The 22,422-nt window shown below is 45.8% G+C and overlaps 1 protein-coding gene across 3 annotated transcripts in view; it reads right to left on the bottom strand.

The window, feature by feature from the left end:
* LOC149453086 (protein mono-ADP-ribosyltransferase PARP12-like) overlaps positions 1 to 12,223 on the bottom strand; it is a 75,698-nt gene extending 63,475 nt beyond the window's left edge. For 2 of the 3 annotated variants that reach the window (XM_089688718.1, XM_089688719.1), the window contains exons 1-7: positions 10,561 to 12,223; positions 9,928 to 10,063; positions 7,353 to 7,638; positions 6,119 to 6,205; positions 4,954 to 5,074; positions 1,949 to 2,117; positions 1,087 to 1,207 (exon numbers count right to left, since the gene is read on the bottom strand). In XM_089688718.1, the coding sequence (XP_089544844.1) occupies positions 1,087 to 1,207; positions 1,949 to 2,117; positions 4,954 to 5,074; positions 6,119 to 6,205; positions 7,353 to 7,638; positions 9,928 to 10,063; positions 10,561 to 10,850 (1,210 nt within the window). In that variant the 5' untranslated portion in view covers positions 10,851 to 12,223. The remainder of the gene's footprint in view (positions 1 to 1,086; positions 1,208 to 1,948; positions 2,118 to 4,953; positions 5,075 to 6,118; positions 6,206 to 7,352; positions 7,639 to 9,927; positions 10,064 to 10,560) is intronic. The other variant, XM_089688717.1, reaches the window with a different exon arrangement.
* Positions 12,224 to 22,422: the final 10,199 nt, after the last annotated feature.

Below are 22,422 nucleotides of genomic sequence, written 5' to 3'. Positions count from 1 at the left end.
TGAGAGTTACACTCTGCAGAGCTCAGTGAGGAGAGCTCTGAGAGCTGATTGGAGGAAATTGACACACCCCCTTCACACAGCTCACAGGTACACAGCTGAGGACTGTTGCTCTGTTGGACGTCCCTCCCCATCAACTTTTTTCTTTTGGCGTCAGGAAAACTTGTCAGAAGTAATTCATGCTGATAGAGGAACAGGACAGCAGATAGAAATGACACCTAGTGCTCTGGATTGAGACAAGTACACATTATAGAGGGATTGGCTTTGTTGATATTTTATGTCTGAGGTTTACAAACACTTTAAAAGTTGAAGTTTAATCTGTTTATATTTTGGTTTCTCGGTTCCCTCCTTTCCCTCCATAGTAATATTGAAATAAAATCTTTCAATTTTCATTACCTTATTTTAGACCCAGTCAGATCATGGCCTGCAGGAGGGGCTGGCAGGCTGCTGTACATTGCTTCTAGAAAACAACACTGCACCCTGTCTCAGTACTCCTCCCCAGACCCTTTAGCTCTTATTCAAGAAGGGAGGAGTTATGCAAACATAGAAATGCCTTAATGGATGAATGTCATTTTGGAGGAGTGGGCATTTCTAGGTACACCGCATTTGAATGTAGACCACCGTAGGTAACTACCACATGTGATGATGAGCTTCCGTTACTGAGGTCCAATGAATGAGGGTGTGCCAGGAACAGTCAGGCTAGGTAAGAAAGAGTTAGATGATGCTGGATGTCCTTTAGAAAAGGAAAAAAGGTGGGCTCTATCTGACTTTCAAGCACTTTGTGAGAGGCTCACAGTGTGTAGATGAGCCTGTACAACTGTGTAGTGCGAATTCCACTACAAGGGTTCATTCACATGGGCACTGAGCCGCATGCAGCATGCAAAGCCATTTGCTTAATTTTTGTACTAGCAATGAGCTGCGTGCAGGCAGCCTATACAAATTCAATGGCTAAACACTGGTCTCACCTGCGCAGCCAAGTCTGCCGGGTATGCAGGAATGGGTACACAGACACACGAGCTCTGCATTCAGCTCCATACACTCATCCCTGTGTACCAGTTAATCTCAGCTGTGATACTAACAGGAGCGTACCTTTGAAACTAAGCACATAGCTGTGTTTTCCGGCATTGAACTGGACACTGGCATTCTCATCCGACAAGAAGACTGTCTCAATGTCGCTGCTGGTTATAGTAGCGGAGTTGTGAGCATGGTTCTACAAAACAGATCAGAATATATTATTCCTTGACCTTGTTTATCACGGTTGTCTTAATTCACCCTCTCTGTTTGGTCTCTGGGATAGAAAAAAAAAAAAGTCTGGCTTCAGAGCTCCAGCTATAGTTTAAAAGCAGATTTAAAGGCTACTATAAAGCTTTGTTAAATAATTTTGACTTGGCCTCTGCAGTCCCTATACAACACATTTCTGGGAGATGGAGGGAGAAGCTGCACAAGAAGCTTATCAGTTGTGCTGCAGATGTCATGTGACAAGGAATAAAGGGATAGGAAGAGTGAGCAGAGTCTGCGAGATGAGCTCATCAATCTGCTGCTTCTCTTTCACTGTCCAGTCAAAGCCTGGGGGAGCGACAAGACCTGTAAGTGTTACTGAACTACAGCTGAGAGAAATCAGGTCTCCTGTCCTGCCAGAAAGGGAGGTGCTGTGTGGAAGAGTTCCTATATATTCAAGTCATCTGTGTATTTAGCTTTCTGCTTGGAGTTCAGCTTTATCCTAATTGGAGAACATGCTGGTCAAAGTTCCTGTTAGTTTTTCTTGCATAACCTAAATCTTGGACTTTCTGATCAATGTAGCAGGACAGTGATTGCCTGACAATGAACTCAGCACCCCTACTATCATTCAGGTGGAGAGAAATGGATCTCTTCTGTTGTATCCCAGCACTCTGTGGCCACTGTAAACACAAAGTAGCTCGAGCCAGGAAGGGGTTAAACACCAGCTCCTTACCTCTCGGCCATATTCTATCCACCTGTCATATTCATCCTTCCAGTACCACAGCCAATCAGTGGTTAGGACAAAGTGGGGAGGTTTAGAGGCAGACGAAGGTGTGGAGAGTCGTCTCATCTTATTGGATTTATACATCATGGCGTTGAAGTTCAGGTCCCTCGTTGGATTTCTGTAAGACAGTTTTTATAATAATTCCTCCTTCTACCACACTACTCCCCTACAGGTTGCAATGAGGTACTGCACACCAAATCTGGTTGCCTGCACTCTACATCTGTTCCTAAGAAGAAGCCATCCATTTCACTAGTAAGAGGAACACATTTTAACTGTATTGAACTGATTACCCCCAAATATCACACAGATTATGGGCCTATAACCTGAAGATTTGGTACTATGACCCAACAATAAATACCTTTCAGTTTGTTGGATATCCCATTCCAAAACCAAGGCCATTAAAGTGGTAGTAAAACTCTTTTTTGTATACCTTATAATAAAGCTTACCTGTAGGTAAAATGAAAATCTCCTAAATGTGCAATGTTTAGGAGATATTCACTCTTTTTCACAGCCGGAACATGCGCAGGAGTGACATCGCGGCTTAGCCAGCCACACGGGCCAGAACTTGCAAACCCGGAATGAAAACCGGGTGAAGATGGAAGCCTCTGCAGCGGTAACGGCTCGCCGCTGGAGGGCTTCATTTTAAGGCAAGTTCTTCATAATGTGATAGTATGCATCGCATACTAGCACATTATGGCATTACCTTACGGGGGATTTTTTTTTTAAGGTGCAATTTACTACCATTGAGTTGTCCCTTTTTGAAGCTATAACATCTTCCACTCTTGTGGGAAGGCTTTCCATAAGATTTTGAAATGCATCTGTGTGCATTTGTGAGGTTGGATGAGAAGATCTGCCTCACAATCTGTGTTCCAATTCATTTAAAAAGGAATTTAGTTGGGTTCAGGTCAATGCCCTCTGCAGGTCACTCGCGTTCCTCCAAACCAAATCATGTAATTTTGTAGCTGGCTTGGTGCACAGGGGCACACTCCGGAGCATTTTATCAGTGGGCATGTGTGCAGGATTATAAGTTGGGCCCTAGACAGATGAAAAAAAAAACCAGCACGTGCAGTATGCCACGGCAAAAAGTGGGCATGGTTTAAATTGTGCATGTGTAGTAGAATCAATGTTTTCATAACTAGGCGCCTCAACGACTGTTTACTTTTGTACATTTGTGTATTTTGGGAAGGGGAGGGGATGGCTCAAAATATTTTTGGGGGGTTTCAAAGTGCTTGCATGTAACGATTTTTGACACTTTTGTTTATTTTTTCACTAAAACCAAAGTCCCCTATGTGATATAATGTTATTATGATAGGTTCTCTTTGATGAGGCATCAGGAGTCACATGCCCTCCAATGAAGCTAAGAGCAGACTGCCCTCCATTAGATTCAAGTGAGGCGTGGGGAGACTTGGGGGGGTCTGAGGAAAAGAAAAAGAGGTCAAGGGGGTCTGAGGAGGAGAGAGGTGAGGTCTGTGGGTCTGAGGAGTAGAGAGGGGAGGTTTGAGGAGAGGGTGATCTGGGGAGGAGAGGTGGGAGGTCTGTGAGTTCTGATCAGGAGAGGAAGGGGGGGGGGTCTGAGAAGCAGAGAGAAGAGGTCTGGGGGGGTCTGAGGAGTAGAGAGGGCAGGTCTATGGGGACTGAGGAGGAAAAGGGAAAAGTCTAAAGAGGAAAGGAGGGTCTGAGGAGGAGAGGGTAGGTCTGGGGAGTCTGATGAGAAAATTAGGTCTTAGAAGGGGTGTGGGTGGTCTAGGGGACCTGAAGAGGAGACAGGGGAGGTCTGAAGAAGAGGAGAGGTCTGGGGGGGGGGGGGGGGGGGGGGGGGGAGAAGAAGAGAGGGGCGGTCTCAGGATCTAAGGAGAGAGGGGAGATTGGGGGGGGGAAGAACGTCTGAGGAGATGAGGGAGGTGTCTGCGAAGCGGGAATGCCTGCAGCCTGCCCTGGCTGTGCTGAGACTGAGGGACTGAGTTCCAGAACCTGCTCTCTATTACCACCTGCAGGCTGGAGGGAGGAGAAAGCCTAATACTCTCTCCAGCTGCAGCTATCTGTCGCTGCTCCTTCTGACAGGAGTGACACCACAATCACTTCTGTCAGTGAACAGCGGGATGACCTGCCACATCGCCAGTGCATCCCTTCTCAGCATGACGCCAGTGGCTGCTATGTCCCGCTCTCAGCCCCCAGGAGGAGCAAGGCAAGATGTCAGTCCGCAGGGCTCCCAGACAGCAGCTGTGGGCGGCAGCAGCCAGAACTATAATCACAGCATCAGCAAATGCGGCCGACTGCCACTGCCTGTATGTAAGCTGGAAAAAAAGTTCCAAAACTCTTGATGCCTAGTGACAGTACTTTACCCTCTTAGGGCTCAGGGAAATGTTGGAGGTTGATTTATTTTATGTAATCAATGTGTGTAACGTGTGTCAAGGCACAGTGGGCTCCCCTTTTCTCTGTGTCCATGTGTAACGCACACCCTGCACACATGGATGATATGCCACTGGGCACAGTCATGCTAAAACAGAAAAGGACCTTCCCCAGACTGTTACCGCAAAGTTGGTAGAGCACATTTGTCTAAAATGTCTTTGTATTCTGTAGTAGTAAAAGTACCCTTCATAATATGTGTGACCCCTTTCTAAATGATGAAGTGCAGGTGTCCACACCTGTATTACATCACTTAAAGGACATCCCGCATACTTTGGTTATATACAGTAGTGTATCTGTGGAAGAAATCCCACATGGACTCCCAATGCCTGAAATGATGACTTCCTAGCCACATTTAGGGCAGGGAAGCTGAAGCCTTTTAGCTCCATGATATCCATGATGAAGCCTGTGAGTCTGAGAAGGCAGTTTTAGCTGATGCTTTTCCAATATTGCTTCTTGATGGATTTCCATTAAAGGACTCCCACACTAAGCTGGACCATGTACACCAGGAAAGGGAAGTTTCATGTGCCCATGGGCCAGATACATACCCACTGTTAGGATCGCAGTATATACGCTCTACCTCCTCCATTTTTGAAACGTCCTTCCAGGTATTATCGATATACACCTGCCACCTATATGGGAGGTGATAGTGGTCCCTCACGCATCGTTCTGTAAGAATACAAATTAACAATTCCACTAAAAAGAAATGTAAATGAATACTTATATATAAAAAAGTGGGTGTGTAAATGCAATAACTTGATTTATATGCACTTATTCATTTGTATCAATGTTCAGAATATTGTGTCACTATATAGTTTGCAATTAAACATGTACATGGGGGCAGCTACATTTATTCATTACAAATGTAGACTCTGCTTCCTTCTTAGTAGAGATGCAGTGACTGTTGTTACTACCCTGACTAAGGCTGACCATACACTATTTAATCTGATTGTACAATCTTTTATATCTACCGTTAACTTTGCCTGCTTTGCTATTATTTGAATGGATTGTTTAGGTTTGTCCTCATATTCCATAGTTTTGATACATTTAAAATATTATACAATCTCTGTATAAGTAGATTGTAAAGTGCAGGGCCACCATAAGGCAGTACGTGCCTACAGATGTAAAAAGAAGGTTTGCCCGATTCGCCCATTTAGTTTGAGAACAATTAAATCACATAGAGACAAAATGATTGGCCCACAGAATTGCTACTGAACCCCCCACAATGTTTTTGTTTTTTTTTTGTAAATGCATTTTTGGATATTTTGAATAGAACGATTTATAAGATAAATCTTTCAGGAACTCTTGGTGCATTGTAGTTAGCCCCTTCACAGCCTAACCCCAATCTGATCCTTGCAAGCAACCTATGATTGGGGAGAATAGACTGCATGGATTGTGCTTGGTGTGATTACCCTAAATCTGAATATAAATGGATTGAATCTTAGCTGGTTAAGCAGGGACCGGCCAAGATTCATCCCATCTATGAGCAGGCCGATTGGATCGACTCCAGTACAACCAGGCTGTCGGATTCTCTACATGCAATCATTGTCAGTGGCTATAGCGGATAGCAGTAATCATTGTGTTCTGCCAGCAGGAAATGCCCCCTGTCAGCAGAATATAATAACATTGCAGGAGGGATTCCTTCATCAACACTGACTGCTAAGTAGGTTTACTATACTTGATAGGGGCAGTGTTCATTTGGCTTAGTCTCACCTTTAAAGCTGCAGTTGTTTAAGATGAAGTAGAGACAAATCTCCTCCACGGGCTGAGAACTGGCAGATCTTTGGATTGCTGGCCTGTCTGAGAATCAATGTCATTAGTGCAGCCAAATTCAAACATTTTTTGAAATAATTATTTTCACAGACCCAAAATTGCCTCTTTTCTAGAACTATTCATCACTGCCCTCTTCTCACCACTGCCAATAATCATTAACATACTCAATTAATTACCTACCCATCACCACCACCGTACCCTAATAACCTACCCGTCACCACCACTGTTCCCAATAAATCACCTACTCATCACTGCCCCATTACCTCCTATTAATTTGAAAACCTATCACTGTCCTAATATCACCATTGTCCCATATTAATCAACAAATTATCACCACCGCTGATCCCTATTAATCACCTAAATTCCCTACCCATTACCACAACTGTCCCTTAATAGTTACCTTCCAGTTCCTGCCATATTACCACCACTGTTCCCTATTAATCACATACTCATCACTGCCCCATTGCTGCTACTGCCTCCTATTTATAGTCTACACAACAATGACCCATTACCACCATTGTCTCCCTATTACTCACATATGTATCAATGCCCTATTACCACTACTGTCCCCTACCTATCACCTACTTGCTCCTGTCCACCACCTGCTGCCCTTGCTCAACAGTGCAACCTGTCTACCACAGACTCTCTCCAAGGTTTCCGTCCATAACTGACCACTGCTCTCCAGTGTATCCTGTTCATGACTGTCCCTTGTCCAGCAATGTCCCCTACCCGCCAATGACATCTGTCTTCCAATGCCCCATATCATACAAAGTCCCTGTCCTCCAATGAACCATATTCCCTGCTCTATAATGAGCTCTGTCATCTAGTGTCACCAAATCATCCAATGTCATCCTATTCATGCTGAGCCTCCACTACCTGACAAGTTTTCATGGAATAGGAATAACGTCCATATGCCCTAAAGCCTAAATCGATTTTTCTAGAGCCTATAGCAGAGCATAGTCACTCTGCTATATGTCAGAAACCCTGAGAAGATCAGAAAGGACATTGGAACACTCCAGGGTTGATAGAACAGAGTGATGTTGACATCTGGCTGGAGGACCACTGCAGTGTCCTGAACCCATTGGTTACAACTACTTCAGCCAGATCTGGGTGGGTGAAGGATATATGTTTAATATGAATCCATAAACACAGAAATGATTCTACAGGCACTTACCTTTGCCCGCAGGGGATTTAAGCTCTGCTTTTGGAGTAACATTGTTTTTAATGGCATTGGCATTCAGGTACGACTCCAGGATTTGAGGCACAAGGCTGGCAGCCAGCCCCCATTTAATTAGCTTCCGGCACGTATCCTCCTCACTGAGGTCATGTGACCTCTTGCATTGACTTCCAAACTTGCAGTCGCCTTGCAGGAAGTGTTGGCAGACGTGCAACTTGTTGCAGCTGGTTTTGAAGGTGCAGGAGCCATGAGGACCCTCACCACGGTTGTAGTGCAAACAGACCTGCCAGGAGAAGAAAATAACTGAGCCAATCCAACAAAAAACATCTAAACTAAATTGTATTATACAAGACATAACAGCAGCAGCTTTCTGTACATAGCCCCCTGCAAAAGAAACCACAGTGAGCGCTCACCAAATTATCACTTTATTCTGCAGTTTTTTTGGCGGGATGAATTGGAACACTGCCAGGTTTTCTCATCCAACTTGAATACTGGACCTTACAAATGGGCACAACAATTCCCTCAAACATCCTCCACAATATTATGGAAAGCTTTTCCAGAAGAGAGGATAATGGTATGGCCACACAGAGGGGCAATTCCACAATAATGGCCATGGTTTTGGAATAGGATGTCCAAAAGTTCATATAGGTGTGACGGTCAGGTGTCTAGATACTTTTTGTTTATAGTCTATAGTGTACAGGTTGAATTGGCCAGCTTTGTGATAAAAACACAGATTCAGGAATAACTGCATAAAACAGACAAAAAAGTTAAAAGGTGAAGCTCCGTTTTAAGGCTCCCTCCCTAAATAGAACCTTTGTGTGATTTTGAGAGGTACCCCCTCCCACTAGGTGGTCGGAAGCAGAAGTTCTCCTATCCCTTTCTTGCAATCCTCTGGGACAAGTGACAGGTCCCAGAAGACTGCGGGACCAAAGAGCTGTGCATGTGCAGTGGGCACCTGGCTGTGAAGCCACAAGCCATCACAGCCGGGTGCCCAGAGTTGAGGTGCCAGCGCCGGTGACAGACAACCGAGCAAAGGGACGGCTCGGGTGAGCACATTGCTGCATCCTGGGACAGGTAAGTGTCTGTTTATTAAAAGTCAGCAGCTACAGTTTTTGTAGCTGCTGACTTTTAATAAACGCAAAAATGGCTGGGACTCCGCTTTAAATGACATGGGTTTGTCTGTATCCACACTTATTAGTTATCAGTCTTTACATTCCATATTGAACAGCGGGAGGTACAGAGAATTCACTGCCTCGCACTCAAGGACAGGCGATAACTCCCAGCTACTCCCCCACAGAGAAAGTTTAACTACTGCTTCCATGAACTCTGCTCTAATGAAAAAGCTGGATATTATTTTGGAACACAGCGCTGCTAGAATCATGAAATGCAAACCGATATCACTATCACCTCTTTGTCATGGCAGAGAAGCAAAAAGGCAGCCTGGGACCTGACACTAAGAATTGTGGTGTCAGTACCTATCCCTCTTTCCAGAGAAGATCACCTAATGATACAGCATTTATATAGTAGAACATTGCATCATGGGAACAGATGGTTTTCTGGTTTCAGACATGCTCAGCAATGAAAAGGCCACACACACAACCTAAGCTTTTTAAGCCTTCTACATGTTAAGCCTCATGCACACGCAAGCATTTTCCAGTACGTTATAAAAAATACTGTGCATTTCAATGCCCTGGAGGCACAGGTGGTGTGTACAGCTTGTTGTCAGCAGCCTGTCAAAATCAATGACAGGCTGAATTATGATTCAACTATATGCACAGCTAAGCAGTACAGGGCCATAGGTGTACAGGTACATGTGTCCCGAACAAGGGCGGACTGAGAACTCATGGGGCCCCCGGGCAACAGGGGATCATGGGGCCCTTGTGTCCTTGCCCAAACTCAAAAAAGCCTATGAAAAAGGTACCAGGGGCATCTCATGGGGCCCCCTACTGACCCCGGTCCCTCGGGCAGTGCCCGAGTTTCCAAATGGTCAGTCCGCCCCTGGTCCCGAATACAGACTTTCGGCATTTGTAGCATATGTCCCTGTACGCATATAGCCCGGCACACAAGTACTGCTCAGATGTGCGTAAAGCCAAAGCATATTTCAGCCTGTCCTTGATCTTGACAGGCTGCTGGCTGTATGTAACACCCAGGAGCAAACTGACCATTTGGAAACTTGGGAACTGCCCGAGGGCCCAGGGTCAGTAGGGGGCCCCATAAGATGCCCCTGGTACCTTTTTCATAGGCTTTTTTGAGTTTGGCCAAGGACACAGGGGCCCCATGATCCCCTATTGCCCGGGGGACCCATGAGTTGTCAGTTTGCCCCTGGTAACACCTCTGCCTTTCCGGTGCCGGAATACACCAGGTTTTAAGCTGCAAGATTTCAGAGCCATGGGAACCCTTGCAATTTTTTTGTAGTCAGTTGAGAAGTGCCAAAACATAACAAAAATGTTAAAATTTGCAGTTGGTAAAAAAAATCTCTATCTCTCGATTCAACACTGGTTGCTCTTCAGAGGACAACACAAGTGTGATAGAGCCCTTGGACACACTTTACTAATACTACATTGATTCTTACATCAGGCAACAAGGTGGGGTCATTCTGTAGGAGCAGGTAGCGCAATTCTGTTATGGTCAAGCCATTAAGATGGTACTTCTTCAACACCTTTACAGCTTTATCTGTATCGATGCGATGGTCGAACTTACAGTGCGGCCTGTGAAACAGAATAGAGAGCATCAGTTGAGCACTTTTTTCAGCATGAAAAACATTTTCATCTTTCTTCATGTTCAAAACCAATTAGAAGTAATCTGATGATATTGAATTGATCAAATGAAAATCGTTCACGCTCTTATCATACGGGAAAATTTTTCATGCTTCTCCCTTCGCATAATTTTGCATAAAGTGTTGTGATCGGCTCTTGAAAGCTGTGTTCTAATGATCGGATCATTGGACTATCACTTTGAAAGCGGTATTTTTCATTTGATTCTCTCATTGTGTGTGCTAGGCATTGTGAAGGGGGGGAAGGGGCGGGGGAGGAAGGTAAATATGAGCAAAAAGGCCCTTACGTTTATGCTTTTAAAAATTCCACAATGGCAGCTTCCTTATTGCAAACCTGATTGAATCGGCCAACAACTTAAATATAAATTCCAGGAAGTGACAGCACTCAGGAAGTGTCATAGACTACCCCCCCCCCCCAAATGTCCCCGTTACCTGCTGCAGCCCCCCAGGATGAAATAGCGGCACAGATGAAGTTTCTCGCAGTTGCCTGAACACTCCTGGTTCCGGTCAGCACACATGCGAAGCTGACTGGTGTAGATCACCAACTGATCACCATCTTGATTTCTGGTCACCAAACTCCGACCTTCCTCCGAATCCATCAGATGGGACAATTTCTCTGGGCTCAGCTGCAGGGACCGGGCTAGCTGCCCCTGCTCCATACTGCCCCAATTGGAGCAAAGCACCTTGCAAAGCCGCAGAGAGAGGTGGGTGGGGGCAGACATGTTCAGAGGGTGGGGCGTCTGCTCCTGAAATAATGTTTACCTGCCAGGTATGGACCTCCCACAATTATCTGCCCTTTCTACTCAAATTACACCAGCCTCACAAACAAATATCCAACTCAGTGGGTCCAGAAATGAAATTCCCCCAATCTAATTGGTAGGTCTCTATTGGGAGTCTTTTGATCTGTAGGAGCCAATCTGTCTGGACGATTGTGACTCAATATCCAGCCCCCGAGGATCAGGTGTCTAAAGAATCCACCAAGTAAATCTTTAATTTGAAATGAGTTCTATACAGCTAATCTACAATTATTAGAGGTTATGTCACTCCGGTCTACCAGGCAGATTGGTGACCCCCGAATCCCCCCTCAATCTGAGCCCAATCTGCATTTCATTTATTTAATCTGCACTTCTAATCCTTACAATCTACGATCCACCAATATACGACTGTCTGATCCTTACAGCCTATGATCTACGGTTATCCAATCCTTATATGCTACAATCCTCCGATGTACGATTGTCCGATCCTTACAGCCTACGGTTATCCAATCCTTATATCCTACGATCCACCAATATACGACTGTCCGATCCTTGCTATCTGCGATCACCCGATCCTCGTTATCTGCGATCAACCGATCCTCGCTGCCTACGATCGCTCGATCCTCGCTGCCTACGATCGCCCGATGCTCGCTGCCTACGATCGCCCGATGCCTACGATCGCCCGATGCTCGCTGCCTACGATCGCCCGATGCTCGCTGCCTACGATCGCCCGATGCTCGCTGCCTACGATCGCCCGATGCTCGCTGCCTACGATCGCCCGATGCTCACAATCTTTCCAATATGATTGGCAGATATGAGGCCCCCAAAGATTTCAGTCCAATATCCCGAATGTGCACTATCTTCAATCCGATGAACAAATCTGCATCGGTAAAATCCCCGATCTGCTTTCCTGACTGCCCCCCTGGGGTTTGGTAGGAGCCCTGAAACTGCACCGATCTAAACTGCGGAACTGGAGCTCCTGTCCGATCCAGACTGGAGGTGGGAGGAGTAGAGCTCAGCAGTAACCGGCCATTCAGGGGCCCCTCACCCGCCCCGGATCGCCCTCTTCTCCTCCGGCATCAGACTTCGCCAGGAAACCGAAACTACAACACTAGAGCGCGCCCCCGGCCCTCTCCCAGCACTTCGCACTATGCGCGCCCCCGGCCCTCTCCCAGCACTTCCTACTATGCGCGCCCCCGAACCTCACTATTACTGTTTCTAGGCACGCCGCCCTCTATAGGCTATGCGCGCCCCTTGCCCTTCCTGAAAAGTTCATGCTATGCGCGCCCTCTATTTGTGGTACATGGTAGGCCGCCCTTCCCTTCCCTTCCCTGCCCAGTGCGCGTGCCAGTACCGCTGCGTAGGCTCATGTGATCAGGGAAGCTCCAATGTGTCACCCAGAGTGCCCTCCGGACTGCTGATTGGTAGCTGCTCTCCAGGATCAAAGTGTAGTGGGATCTTGTTGGGTTAAACTGTCACGTGATCAGAAGAGCTGATGTCCAATCGCCCCCAATGAAAGGTGTTGAGGGGACTTTCTAAATACTGTCATCATACTTTCCCTGCTGCTTCCTTGTTAAAGTACACTTTCACCTATATTTACATTTTCATTGGGTTGTACTCCTACTTTCATTTTTTTAACCTTTTGCCCTCCAGAGGATTTACCCCCCTTCCTGACCAGGCCATTGTTTGCGATATGTCGCTGCATTACTTTAACAATTGCACGGTCATGCAATGCTGCAACCAAATTAAATTTATGTAATTTTTTTCCCCACAAATGGAGCTTTATGTTGGTGGTATTTGATCACCTCTGTGTTTTTATTTTTTGAGCTATAAACAAAAAAAGACTGACAATTTTGAAAAAAAAAAATCAATATTTTTGACTTTGCTATAAAACACGTCCAATACAAAATTTTAAAAATCAAATTTCTTCATAAATTTCAGCCAAAATGTATTCTGCTACATGTCTTTGCTAAAAAAAATCCCAATACATGTAAATTAATTGGTTTACGTGAAAGTTCTAGCGTTTACAAACGGTATAGATACTGGAATTTTTTTTTTATACTAGTAATGGCGGCAATCAGCGACCTATTGCAGGACTTCGGCGGGCATTCTGACACTGGGGGGGGGGGGGGGACTGATTAACTGTCACTGACATGCCCAGTGACACTAATACATAGCACTGACACTGTAGTAGTGACACTGGGCAGGAAGTTGTTTACGTTGGCGATCAAAGGGTTAACAGTGGACTTTGTGTGTTTTACTAGGGAGACCTGCTGGTTTGTATCTCTTTGCTGTGCTGTGCAGTGAGATACACAGCAGCATGTCCATCCTGACAGGGGAGAGATCTGTGTTGTTTACACACAGGTCTCTCCCCTGTCAGCTTTCCCCAACGATCGCCAAGTGCCAGCCAGAAATTGCCAACCACAACCTGGTGATTGGTATCTCTAGCCGCCAATAGCAGCATGGGTAGGGTGGAGCGCGTGCCCCCTACCCGGAATGCAAATCACATATATATGCGATTCTGCGCAGCCCTGCTGCCCTGTAGCAGTACTTCTGCTATAGGGCGGAGGGCAAGTAGTTAAAAGAAATGGGGGGGCAGGATACCCTTTTACTGGAGCACAGCCAAAGCATACCTAGGCGAGATTGACATCTATACCCCCCAGATGAGAGGTCTGCTAGAATTATTGCTCTCACTCTAATGTTCACGTGTGGTGCAAACACTGTTTACATATGCATGCGCGATTTACTTCTGTGTTTGCTTCTGAGCACAAGCACAGTGGGATGGGGCGCTTTAAAAAAAACATATATTTTTTTTTTACACTGTCCCTTTAATTTTTTTTGTATCACTTTTATTCCTATTACAAGGAATGTATACATCCCTTGTAATAGAAATATGCATGAGAGGTCCTCTAAGATGAGATCTGGGGTCAAAAAGACCCCAAACCTCTTCTTTACTTTTAAATGTAAAAGATCCCAAAAAAAATTTTACTACTTACTTTATCACTTCCCCCACCGACCGGATGTGACATCATGACGTCGCTCCGGTCCTCCATCTTGATACTATAGAGTCTTTAATTGCCGCTATCTAACAAGGCCACACCTTAACAGACCAGCATTAATAGTAAGCTTGAGAAACACCAGCGAGCTGCAGGGGGAATGTCCCCTCCCACTGCTATGGAAAGCAATCCAACGGCTCTAGAGCCTCTGGGACTGCATTCACTGAACAAAATGATCCTGGAGTTATGGCTGATTTCTTAAGACATAACCAGGGGCGGACTGACCATTTGAGCACTCGGGCACCGCCCGAGGGCCCGGGGTCAGTAGGGGGCCCCGTGAAAGGCCCCTGGTACCTTTTATAGGCTTTTTTGGGTGTGCTTTGAGTGTGGGCAAGGAAACAGGGGCCCCATGATCCCCTATTGCCCAGGGGCTCCATGAGTTGTCAGTCCGCCCCTGGACATAACCCTAGTAAACCACTTGAAAACCGCAACATTTATATACATATTGCGATACCCACATCGTAAATCCCAGGATGCTTCAGGGCTATGTAGAACACACAGCGCATGTGTAGTGCAGCATCATTAAGGGCTAGCTGTTAGGGCTCAGAGAAGACAGCGGGCTTCCTGATGACACCAGCAAAGAAAATGGCAGCCCGAGACTTGGCTTGAGGATGGCTTAGGGTAGGTGACAGTAGGACGGCACTGGAATCACTGAGCGGGTGAGTGGGGCCATCCTAATAGCATCACGGGCCTCTAGGCAAAGTAATGCACTGGGGCCCCTATCAGGCTGCCCCAATTTACACACCTGCTCTCAAGAATTAAAGTATAAATAATTGATAGAATTAAACATATATTTATTAGTACTTTAGTTAAAAATCAATTTTAAACAATAAGAAAACATTCCATAACTTCTGCCTGGCAGTACTGGGGTCGTTGGTTTGAAGCCCAACCATGGCACCACCTGCCTTAAGTTTTCATGTTCTCCCTGTGCCTGCATGGGTTTCCTCCAGGTACTCTGGTTTCCTCTCACTCTCCAAAGACATGCTGGTGGGTTAATTGGATCCTGTCTAGATTGGCCCTAGTATGTGTATGTATAAATGTGAGTTAGGGAGCTTAGATTGTACGCCCCTTGAGGGTTATGGATTGATGTTAATGTACTATATGTATGTAAAGCGCTGTGCAAATTGACGGCGCTATATAAGTACCTGAAGTAAATAAATAAAAATAAATCAAACACTAATCAACACAAAGGGCACAGTACAGGGGGAGGCAGAAGGGTACAGTACAGGGGGGATCAGGAGGGCACAATACTGGGATCAGGAGGGCACAGTACAAGTTCCAAGACATTGCCCGGGACATGACCTTTCTAGGACTGCTTAGTAAAAAGTGTGACTGTCCCAGCAAATCCAGGACAGCTGGCAAGTATAATGCAATGCAAAATTATCATGGGGCCCCTATACACCTGGGGTCCGGGGCAGTGCCCAGAGGTGCCCATGCACTAAGACAGCCCTGCAGGTGAGTATGTTATTTCAGCTCTACCCACCAAAAGTAAGAGGGAGTTAATATCAAAGTGACACTAAATCTTATTTTTTGTTTTCTAAAATAACAAAGATGTCTATACTTAGCTGCTCTGTACAGTGATTTTGCACAGAGCATCCTCGATCCTCTTGTCAGGTCCCCTCCAGCGCTCCTGGCACCTCCCACTCAAGCAGTGCCCCCAGGGAAAGTCACTCGCCCTGGAGGCACCTCTGCGTGCTCATCCTTGACCTGCTGCTCTATGTGTCCATAAGACATATTTAACCATTAGCCGCATGGCCAATGGCCGTTTGGCGGCTTCAAAACTGTCTCTGCACTCAGGGTGCACGCCATTTGGCGTGCTCCCGCACATGCGCAGTTTGCGCTAATGCAGAGCGGCGCAGCAGTGCGATCTGTCACCGGCCTTGCACCTCAGACACGGCCGATGACAGATCCGAGTACCGGCTCCCGTTGCTGGTACCATGTGACCTGCTGTGACCAATCACAGCAGGTCACATGACAGTTGTATACAATGGATGGCTTCATTCATGATGCCATCCATTGTATACTAGTGCCTAGCTGTGAATGGTCACAGCTAATCACATGCACATGTCATGTGATTAGCTGTGACCAAATCACAGCTAAGCACAAAAAAAAAAAAAAAAAAAAGCAGAATGAATCGATGTCTTTCAGGTAAATGCTTGCTTATAGCAAAGTAATTCTTTGCTATAAGCAAATTGTGTAAAAAAAAAAAAAATACTGATCACTTCCCCAAAGTAGTACAATGTTACTATGGTAACATTGTACTACTTTGGTCATAGTAAAATATGAAAAAAAAAAATCTTAAAAAAATAAAAAAAAATGTAATAAAAAATTAAATATAATAAAAAAAATATATATATTTTTTTTTTTTCATACTGTCACCAGTCAGTGTCCCTGTTCACCGCCATGCCAGTTATATGATGACGCTGTACTGCACTGGTGACAGTATGTAAAAAAAAAAATAGTGAAAATAATTGTTTTAATTTTTTCGTTTTCCGAAAAATTATGACAAAAAAATGCAACTTCAAAAAACTCGCCATGCCTCTTATGAAGTACGTCGGACTGTCTACTCTGCAAAAAGGGGTCATTTGGGGGATATCTGTACTATTCTGACATGCTTGGAACTCTATAACTTTCCTACAAACTAAAAAATACATCCTAATTTGGGTTATTTTCACCAAAGACATGTAGCAGAATACATCTCGGCCTAAATTTATGAAGAACAATTATTTATTTGTAAACTTTTATAACAGAAACAAAGAAAAATGTGTTTTTTTTCAAAATTTTTGGTCTTTTTTTGTTAATTTAGCAAAAAATAAAAACCCCAGCGGTGATTAAATACCACCAAAAGAAAGCTCTAGTTGTGTGAAGAAAATGATAAAATTTTAGTTTGGGTACAGTGTTGTATGACCGCGCAATTGTCATTCAAAGTGTGAAAGCGCTGAAACGTGAAAAATGGCCTGGGCAGGAAGGTGTAAAATTGCACGGTATTGAAACGGTTTAAGGTTTGGATGTAGGCCCCTCCAAATACAACAAAGTGAGCGATAGATGTGTAGCACCTTCTAGTTGTGCTAGAGAGTTTGGAAACTTTAATGGCTCACCCAGTGGTTGAAGTGAGCATGTCTGAGTGGGGGTCAAGCCCAGGCTAGGCTGAATGGCTCAAGAGATTGGGCCTTTATCCCCTCCCCTGGTTCTGGAGGTGTAAGGAAGCTTCCAGAAGCTAGTGGGCAGAGGGGTGTAGACCTAGATCTGCATATTCAAGGGAGTATGACCAATCCCAGGCAGGAGACCCTGGCAGTGTGGGAAATTGAGCCCATAAATATGAGAGAGCCTGGCCGGCAGGAGAGATTGGTGGAAGATGAATTACTGAAGGTGCTGCTGTGTTGCCTGGGAGGGGACTCCAAAGAAGGGGGGGTTCGGCCCCAGGCTGGAGGAAGAAAGGAAAGGAAGCAGACCGAGGGAGCTCTATTGCTTTACAGTCCATCAGGGAAGGATAGCCTGAAAGTGGGGAAAGAAACTGGCTTAGTAAGAGGTTTGAATGCAGTTTACCAAAGCCTTCACCCGCTACAAATCTGCCTTCCACACCTACACCTCCTCCCTCCATGCAGCCAAACAAGCCTACTTCCTTACCCTCATCAAGGCCCTCTCCTTTAATCCTCGCTGACTCTTCTCCACCTTCAACTCTCTACTCTCTCCACCCCCACCTCCACCCAGCACCTCACTCACCGCCCTTGAGATTGCCAATCACTTCAAAAACAAGATTGACACAATTCGCAAGGACATTGCCGCAACTCACACGCCCTCTCAACCCGTCCCCTCTCACACAGCTACCCCCTTATCCCCCCTCCCCCTCGACATAACCTGCAGGGACTTCATCGCTGCTCAAACTCCCTCCAACCCCGTTCCCCCTCACTCAGCTACCCCCTCATCACACCTCTCCCACGGCCCCACCACTGCTCTGACCTCCACTTCCACCCCACCCTACATTCCTCATACTGAAGCTCCCCCAACACTCCGCACCTTTGACCTTACTACCATCGAGGAAGTCTCCAAGATCCTCTGGTGCCCGCCTCACCACCTGCCCCCTCGACCCTATCCCCTCACAACTCCGACGATCTCCCTCCCCCTCCATCCTACGCTCCCTCACCCACATCTTCAATCTCTCCCTCTCCTCAGGCACTTTCCCCTCCCCTCTGAAACATGCACACATCACCCACATACTTAAAAAGCCCTCCCTGGACCTGAATGACCCGAACAACCTCAGACCCATCTCCCTGCTCCCATTTACATCTAAACTCCTCGAGCGCCTCGTCTACACCCGCCTATGCTCTCACCTCAACGACAACCACCTCCTCGATCCCCTACAGTCTGGCTTCCGTCCCCTACACTCCACCGAAACCGCCTTACTCAAACTCTCCAACGACCTTCTAACCGCCAAAGCTAATGGCCACTATTCAGTGCTCCTACTCCTTGACCTCTCTGCGGCCTCCGACACAGTCGACCACCCCCTCCGCCTCAAAAAACTACACTCCCTCAGCCTCAGAGATTCTGCTCTCTCCTGGCTCTCATCTTACCTGTCACAACGCTCCTTCAGCGTTACCTATAATGCTACCACCTCCCCCTCACTACCCCTCTCTGTTGGGGTCCCTCAAGGCTCTGTCCTTGGGCTCCTTCTCTTCTCCATCTACACCTCCTCCCTTGGCCAACTCATACACTCTCATGGCTTCAACTACCACCTCTATGCCGACGACACACAAATCTATCTCTCAACCCCCCACCTCACCCCCTCAGTCTCTGCCCGAATCACACACCTACTGAGCGACATATCAGACTGGATGTCGCTCCACTTCCTTAAACTGAACCTCTCCAAAACCGAGTTTCTTGTCTTCCCCCCAGCCCGGACACCACCCCCCATTGAATTCTCCGTCACAACCAACAACGCCACCATCAAACCCGCCCTGCAGGCCAGAGTACTTGGTGTCATTCTGGACTCCAACCTATCCTTCCAGCCCCAAGTCCAATCTTTAACAAACTCGTGCAGACTCCACCTCTGCAACATAGCCAAAATACGCACGTTCCTAACCCCAGAAACCACTAAACAGCTCATCCACTCCCTCATCATATCACGACTTGACTACTGCAACTCCCTCCTCACTGGCCTGCCTCGCCGCTGGCTATCCCCGCTTCAGTCGATCCTGAATACGGCTGCCAGACTCATTCACCTTTCCAACCGCTCCGTTTCCGCCACCCCCCTCTGCCAATCCCTCCACTGGCTTCCGGTTGCGCAACGGATCAAATTCAAAATCCTAAAACTGACGTACAAAGCTGTCCACCATACTGCCCCAAACTACATCACTGACCTAATATCCAAGTACCGCCTGAAAGGAATTGGCTCCTCTCGTTCCTTCCTGTAGCTACCGACTCCCGTCAGTCCCCTGGCCCTGATCAATGTCTGTCTACAGGCCTGGAGTCCCCTTTGAGATACAGGAAATTGCACACAGACACAAGGTGGTATCTCAGAAGGAACTGAATTTATTCTTCCGTGTTCAAACTTATATATGAAACTTAAAACAATACATGGAAATATAAGAACCAATCAATTGACAGGTATGCATTGACCAATCAGAATATTATATACGTCAGTAATGCCCAATCATTTAGCATTTATGTTAATTATTATTATATACGTCAAACATTAATATAGAAAGTAGACAACTTCCCTTTTAGCGCTGGCTATAGTTTATTAATACTCTTGCAACAGGAAAAAAGCCCACCGCAGACTTTCAGTCTTGTGCTCGGTAGAGGAAAAAAGGAAGTTACATCTGAAGGGAAAAGAGGAACCTCAGACTCTTATCGAAAGTAAGAAACAGTCTTAAAACACAAATTCATCTTTAAGTACTGACATAAATCTCAAAATGGATTCTTATCTTAAAATGGCAGATCTCAGGTCAAGAGACAATATGGCGGTATGGTAATGCTGAAAGGCTAATTCCTTCAAACCCCCTCTTAGGTCACGCACGTGACCTTACACCTTTTTTACAGGTTGGTACCTGGGGCCCTTAGTAGGTCCTTTATCAAGACACTGATTCCACATGGTTCTAGTAATGGTGGCGTCAATAAGTTTCTGCATTAAACCTCGGATGCAGGGGATACAACAGCAACCACACAGAGTTAATACTGCAGCAGCCATTACTATAGAAATCAGCATAGTTTTCATCAGAGTTCCCCATCTACCAAACCAATTTTCAAAAAAACCAGCTAGTGGATTTTCTACTCCTGAGTTTTCAGCCAATTCTTCAGACAACATTTGGAGGCCTTGAAGGGCTCTAGTAATGCTTCCATCAGGAGCGGTGTTATTGGGGATAAAAGTACAGCAGTAGGAACCAAACATTTTACATACTCCTCCTTTCTCAGCTAATAACATATCAAGAGCAATGCGGTTTTGCCAAGCAGTAAGGGATGTTGCATCAAGTTGGGCAGAGACCCCCTTTAGAGCATCTCTAGTATAGTTAACAAACCTTTGTTGATTATAATAAATGTAATTAATCCAATCCACATTTTTGTTAGGCTGTACCCATATAGCAATAGAGGCAAACCCTGCAGCAATCTGGTCCTGAGCTTTAAATTCATCAGGGACTCCTCTTGGTACACCTATAGCATCTATGTAAACTCTATTATCAAAGGAACCACGGGGTGCATTTCTTTTATACCTTCTAGATCTGGATTTTTCCAAGATGGGCAAGCTTCTTATCCCATCTTCTACTTTGATCATAAAGAAAGGCATGAGAAGATGGGTCAGAGCGCAGCTTCCCTTCCATCTGCTGGGGAGTCTGGCTCTGAGTCTCATATCTCCACACAGCCACCACACATCTGACAGTTGCTGCCGGTGGTCCTGAAACCATTCCTTCCGGTAGCCTTCTGCGGAGGTGCGGATGGTCTTAACACAGTAATTAGGTGGGAATGTACCTAAATCTTTACCCTTAGCATCATCATGTTCAAAGCAGGTAAAATTTCCTGGTACCGGTTTAGAGGCCAAAGGTAAATTTCGTAATCCGGTAACAGGGAACTTCTTAACAAAATCAGAACATTCCTTCTCAGTGATGTTATCTTTATACATTCTAATTAGGCAGGACATATTAGTTTCTTCTTCTAACAAAGGAACTGTGGCAAGTAGGGGGCGGGGATTGGCACATGAAACACAGTCTCCCTGTCCCTTACTTTTAGTGGTCCATCTCACCCATTCAATCCATTCATTTTTGTCAGAGTAACCAGTTTCAATGCTTAATCTGTCTTCTGATTGCATCACTACTCCTGTCACCTCATTATCCAGTCGATTCCTAACTTTGGGGAATGAATTGTCTATGGTATTGACATGGACTCTTGGGGAGGGTTTTACCTGTAATATGAGGTTGGCCCAGGGGTCTGTTCCTGACACAGTTATTCCCAACCTATATTCCCCACTATCTCTGACCTGTGGGTTCCTTATTGTGAAAATGATATTCCCTTGGCCTTTTGCTATAGAGATTCTTTGATAGGTGCCTATGTCCTCTAGGGGAATTCTAGCTGATTGGGTCTCCCATTTATGAGGGTCTGTTGTCCACCATATATTCTCCCAGTAACCACAGGGCTTATTCCTCCCACACATGTACACATTATAAGGTCCAATATCATAAGTAACTTTAGTCGGGTCAAACACCTGGTTTTTAGTCAGAGTAAACACTATGGTCTGATTTACATCCTCAGTAGTCAAGACTGGTGTTTCCTGTAACCCCCATCCCTTATCTTGTACAAAGGACATTCTTCTCATCCTTCTCTTAGTGCGGGTTAGACTTCGTTTCTTTCTGACACTAGAATGTTGTGTACTATGGTTTTGTGTGTGCACTGGTTCTGCATTATCTGGGTCACTAGCTTGTATGGAGGTATTACATATACTCTTAATCACTCCATAATCATCTGGGTGATAAATACAGTTAGTTATTGTCCATACTGGGAGGAACACAGTCAGGGCTGCTAGTATGAGGAAGCAAAATGTCTGCCCAGAGTTCTGTGAGAGCATCAGAAAGGTCATCTTCTTCAAAGACTTTTACACCGGCTTCACTTCCTTTTTCTTCTTCTGTATCTGTGTCTTTGCCTTTGTCTTGCTTCTTAGGGGCTTGGTTCACCCTTTTTACACGGCTGGCATGGATCCAGGCCTTGGAATCCTCAGTCAGGACAGCGGTCCTGGTGACAGCGATCACAGAAGTGGGGGGCCCAAAGGGATACTCTTGCTTCCGATTCCTATGGAGGGCTTGTATCACCACACGGTCCCCGACTTGGAAAGAGTGAGTTGGTTCCTGTGAAGAAAGAGGAAAGGTGCGAGCAACATTTCTTTCAACCTTGTCCAAAGTTTCAATAAGTTTTCTCACATATTCCTCCTGAATCAATTCCAAATCCCCTCTTTCTACCATGAGTGGCTGTCTAGCCCAGGGAGTGGGAAAGGGCCTACC

Source organism: Staurois parvus, unplaced genomic scaffold (genome assembly GCF_062004578.1).
Source record: "Staurois parvus isolate SC_StPar_1 unplaced genomic scaffold, SC_StPar_1.0 ptg000452l, whole genome shotgun sequence".
Lineage (NCBI taxonomy): Eukaryota > Metazoa > Chordata > Amphibia > Anura > Ranidae > Staurois > Staurois parvus.
The sequence above is the reverse complement of the archived record's forward strand: the minus strand, read 5'-3'. Positions and strand labels throughout refer to the sequence as shown.